The following is a 5,288-nucleotide window of genomic DNA, read 5'->3' on the forward strand; positions in this document are numbered from 1 at the left end:
CATTATTTGTAAGCCTTTTAACTGATGGTAAACATAGAAAGCAAACAATGAAATTGGGCTTTCCCATGACATACATAGACCAACAGGATAATGAGTCAGAGATCAAATAACAGACCTTGTCTGGCCTCAAGACATTAAATACAGAATGTGGGGCCATTCAGTCCTGTGTGCGTCTCAACATTCACCAGTGAGCAGCGGCGTCACCAGACTGCTTCACTCGGGCTAAAGCCCTGGAGATTATTTATTAGCCCCGAATCGTATTTAAAAAAAATAAATAAATAGGGTGGCCACTAAGTGGCCAGACGACCCCACTGAGGGCCCCCACGAAGGCCCCCCCCGTCCCCAGTGAGGGCCCCCACGTCCTCACTGAGGGCCCCACGTCCTCACCGAGGGCCCCCACGTCCTCACCGAGGGCCCTCATGTCCTCACTGAGGGCCCCAATGTCCCCACTGAGGGCCCCCACGTCCTCACCGAGGGCCCCACGTCCTCACCGAGGCCCCCACGTCCTCACTGAGGGCCCCAATGTCCTCACTGAGGGCCCCCACGTCCTCACTGAGGGCCCCCATGCCCTCACTGAGGGCCCCATAACCTCTCTGAGGGCCCTCAAGTCCTCACTGGTTGGTTTTGCAGCACTTTAAATGAGGAAGTCACCTCATCTTCTAACAAAGATGACACATAACTTAATATGTGACACATAACATAACTTAATAAATTAAGTCATTATTTGTAAGCCTTTTAACTAATGGTAAACATAGAAAGAAAACAATGAAATTGGGCTTTCCCATGACATACATAGACCAACAGGGATAATGAGTCAGAGATCAAATAACAGACCTTGTCTGGCCTCAAGACGTTAAATATGGAATGTGGTGCCATTCATTCCTGTGTGCGCATTCATCCGTGAGTGATAAGATACTTAGGATGTGCTGCCACCTATTGGTGGAAGATATGCTTATTTTTCTTTTCAACTAGTTGGATTTAATGTTAATGCGTTTAATCAGGCCGGACAGTATTTGAACAATGTTATTGTTGAAATACTTTATCGCATGTTTACTCACATCAACTTCACAGTTGATGTGGTAGTGCATTTCAATGATATCAGGATGCCCTTGACTGAATTATGTCATTCATATATTCAATTAGGTTGTCTGACAAAATACTCATGTAATATGATTCTCATTGTAATATAGCTTCTCTCTCTCTCTCTCTCTCTCTCTCTCTCTCTCTCTCTCTCTCTCTCTCTCTCCTCTCGTCTCTCTCTCTCCTCTCTCTCTCTCTCTCCTCTCTCTCTCTCCTCCCTCTCTCTCTCTCCTCTCTCTCTCTCTCTCTCTCTCCTCTCTCTCTCTCTCTCTCTCTCTCTCTCTCTCTCTCGCTCTCTCTCTCTCTCTCTCTCTCTCTCCTCTCTCTCTCTCTCTCATCTCTCTCTCTCTCTCTCTCTCTCTCAGCTGCTCGATGCTTGGAGGGAGATATTGAACCCTTCCTGTTCCTCGCTCTGTCCACACCCGCTGTGTTTATGGACACACTGGGAATACGGATTGCAGGCTTGGCTCGGTTTGAAGATATGAGTTATGGCTTGCCTTTCACACACACACACACACACACACACACACACACACACACACACACACACACACACACACACACACACACACACACACACACACACACACACACACACCCACACACACACATCTAAATGAAGGTCACAAACTGAACAGATAAGAGGTTGTGTACCTGTACCTTTAAGACTTTCGACTCTGACGTTACCATGAGTTGTTTCGTTATGGGTTATCTAACTTTAGGGATTTTTCAGGAATCCAATAACCCCAGCCAATCACCAGGGTTTGAGGTTATTACAGTATAATAAATATATATATATATATATATATATATATATATATATATATATATATATATATTCAAGCATTGGAAAGAATATAAGAAGAAGATGAGCTTTGGAAATGTATCTCTGCACATGAAAATCAATGAAGTACCATACGAGCTAGTAATGCTCTGATACCACAGATATATATTATTATAGGAACTGATCGCAGCCCAGGAGGCCACGCTCTGCCTAGAGAGCAGAGAACAAGAGGAATACAATCCTCCCACAGAGGGGAAACACAGCACAAGTACAGCACAGTGAGCCACTACAGCACACATTCACAGTAAGGCAGGCTGAGGAATGTGAATGCAGAAAGCAGCTTGTAAATGGAAGACATTTTCCTGTGTATGGTGTGATTGTTTATGGTGTAATAGCTTCTTCAACTGTAATTTACAAGGTTGTTTTTTCCAAAGTGACAGGTTGTATTTTAGGTTGCATCACCATTTCAATCATTTTCCTCTTAGAAAATACATTATAATCAACGCAAGAGTTGAATTGGCTGAACTTCATTGAGTCACATTGGGATAAGGAGCGTGTTAAAGCATTGAAGACTAAGAGTCATTAATCCCCATGCATGGAGCAACGCACCAGAACAATGTCATCCACATAGACACTGTTCATACAGTCCCACGTCTAGCTTCCCAGACTGGACACAAACAGCTCCATTGTTGAGCCATGATGCTGAAGTCCTGATACCAGTTCATCCCTGGAACTGCTCCCAACATGGAGAAACGCTTATGGGCAAAAGTCACTTAGCCTTCTTCTCCACTTAGCATTCGTTATTCCTGTTGTCTTAAAGAGAGATCTCGTCATCTTTGTGGTAGTGTGTTTCACACAAATTTGTTACAGGTACACTTATTAATTGTGATTAGCCAAATAATATCTGGATCAATCATTGTTGGTGAGTTTCCAGCAGATTGAATTGTAATGACATTAGAAAACCTGTTAGTGTGAGGGTAAAATAAAGAGAGACGAAAACTACACAGAGGGCAGCCCTGTGGCCATTAAAGCTTAAACTAGGTATCCCAATCCAATGCATTCCCTAATAGAACCGAACTAATGACAACCTATTGAAGGATCTCCAACTGCTAAGGATTCCCCCGAGGAGCATGAACAGCACAAGTGAACCCTGTCAAACAGAACGCTTCCTAAATGGCTCAGTAAGTGACACAATGAAACTATAGTCTTCTGGTCAATGCCCTCACTTTTCCAGACAATTGGGTCACGATAAGTTGAGTTTTAGTAGCCTACAATTGTACAATCGTAATTGTAAAGATTGGGGAGACTGCTGGGTGGTTTTGAAAAAGCTGTAGGCCTACACCACGAAAGAGAGATAAGTCAGTGTTGTAGATGTTTAGGGAAAGGTGCTCAAAAGACAATGAGTAACCACAAAATAAATTGCATATCTTAAATAATAGCTCTTATTTATTTTATTTACATACTATACACACTTGAATCGTGCAAAATGAACATAATGGATGCATAGTACATAACCACAACAAAATACAAAGGTAAAACACAATGCAAACACAACAAAGAGTCCACTGCATACTCGTAACATTAGCAATATGCCTTCTAGTTGTTCACTTCTAACGTTGTCATACAATATTCAGTCCTCAACACCAAGCCTCACCAAAAAAAGTTCAAAGTTCAACATGGGTTGGTCCACTCTTAAAAGTAACAATATTCATGTTTCAAGTTGACTTAAGCCACTACCCAAAAGTAAGGGATAACAGAAATGGCATGATGTGGCATTCTGTGAATAAGACGTTCCTGCTTCTCACAAAGTCATGCAGGAACTGACTCAATGACTGACATAAAGTTCACTGTACACATACAGTATACCATAGTATAATATCCCACGTGCAGATCCCTGCCCCGTTTTCAGTTCATGTGTGGTTCTCTGAAAGCTAGACTAAGTGAGCCTAGATGTGACACCTGCATTGCACTTTGCAAATGTATAACTAAATGGAAAATATTTAGCCTACAGCAGTTTCATAACAGGCTGGGGCTTGCCTACAAAGGCGTGATCCTAAATGGCTGCATGCAGTCAGCAAGTCACTCTAGCCGACAGACAGATGTTGTGTCAACAAGGTTTACCTCTGACCGTTCCACAAGGTGTGTTACCTGGCCATTCCATTCTTTCTGATCTACATTCGTGGAATCGTGTTCCAATGAAGTGCAAAATACCTTATTTTAATTAAGTTCGAGGCAGCCTGTCAACATTTTTTTATCGGATTTTCTCAATTGTAGCCAATGATTTCGTAACGCAAATTCAGGTGCCTGTAGGATACGTACGATAAGTTTAGTTGGTGATGACAAATACTGGGCCAAAATAATATATAACAAAAAAACTCACCTGAACTTTCCTCTTCAGAGTCTGAAGGATAGTCCACATTTCGCGGTTTTCGCCTAATCGCAGCTCTTCTGAAGTCGTCCATTCTACCGGAGCGTGATCAGTCCAACATCGGCGTGATTAAGGGTCATATTATAAACCTACAGCCAACCCACCGCGGAACAACTACAACAACTACCGTTCCTCGTCACCGCAGGTCAGCACAGAACATCGCGTAGTCCGTAGAGACGCAGTGACGTGACGTGATCCACTCTGCGCGTAAATCATAGCCTCTGTTTATATTAGCACCACGATCGCCTGCTGGGCTCTGAGTGAGACCTTTTGTTTCAATGGACCCAACACATTTTTGTAGCTCAAATAAAACCACTGCCAATAGTTATTTCCAGTGTTCCAAAATAAGGAAACCCGAGGGGTGTCCTGGAGCTGAATTTCAGTGCACAGACAGGCTAGTCCCAACCATCAGGTTAAACAGTGCATTCCTCATGAAGCCCTGTCAATGCATAATTTCTGCCTGTTTTGTGATTTTTTTTTTTAGCTCCCCGCGTGCCAAACGCATTCGGTTGTGATGAAAGGCGTAATAAAAATCTTTACAATTGTTATTAGTGTGTGTGTGTGTGTGTGTGTGTGTGTGTGTGTGTGTGTGTGTGTGTGTGTGTGTGTGTGTGTGTGTGTGTGTGTGTGTGTGTGTGTGTGTGTGTGTGTGTGTGTGTGTTCGCACAGGCTCACATAATCTTTGAACAAAAATAACTCCTAGAGTCAAAGGACAAGAATTTAATTCATATTGAAACAACTGTCATAGTGATTTTGAGTTGCTTTCAGTGAAATAGAAACTGTAAAACCATGAGGATTTCATTTTCTTTTCCACTCAATTCATGTTCTTTTTCTTTAACTTTTGATTAGTGTCTAGTACCAGCATTAGTACCACCGTCAACACTAGCATTGTGCAAACCAACCAAGGAGTGGAAGGGGAATTTAGAAGAGATAGGTCTACGGGTCTACTGGTGAATAACCATGTAGAAGACGTCGCATACTCACTCAGTAGGTGTA

At 42.7% G+C, this 5,288-nt stretch overlaps 1 protein-coding gene across 2 annotated transcripts in view; it reads right to left on the reverse strand.

Annotated features, from left to right (window-relative positions):
* The window catches only part of fgd4a (FYVE, RhoGEF and PH domain containing 4a), a 31,450-nt gene extending 26,998 nt beyond the window's left edge, over positions 1 to 4,452 (reverse strand). The window contains exon 1 of one of the 2 annotated variants that reach the window (XM_060060868.1): positions 4,245 to 4,452. In XM_060060868.1, the coding sequence (XP_059916851.1) occupies positions 4,245 to 4,326 (82 nt within the window). In that variant the 5' untranslated portion in view covers positions 4,327 to 4,452. The remainder of the gene's footprint in view (positions 1 to 4,244) is intronic. The other variant, XM_060060867.1, reaches the window with a different exon arrangement.
* Positions 4,453 to 5,288: the final 836 nt, after the last annotated feature.

The sequence above is a fragment of the Gadus macrocephalus genome, chromosome 9, assembly GCF_031168955.1.
Source record: "Gadus macrocephalus chromosome 9, ASM3116895v1".
NCBI lineage: Eukaryota > Metazoa > Chordata > Actinopteri > Gadiformes > Gadidae > Gadus > Gadus macrocephalus.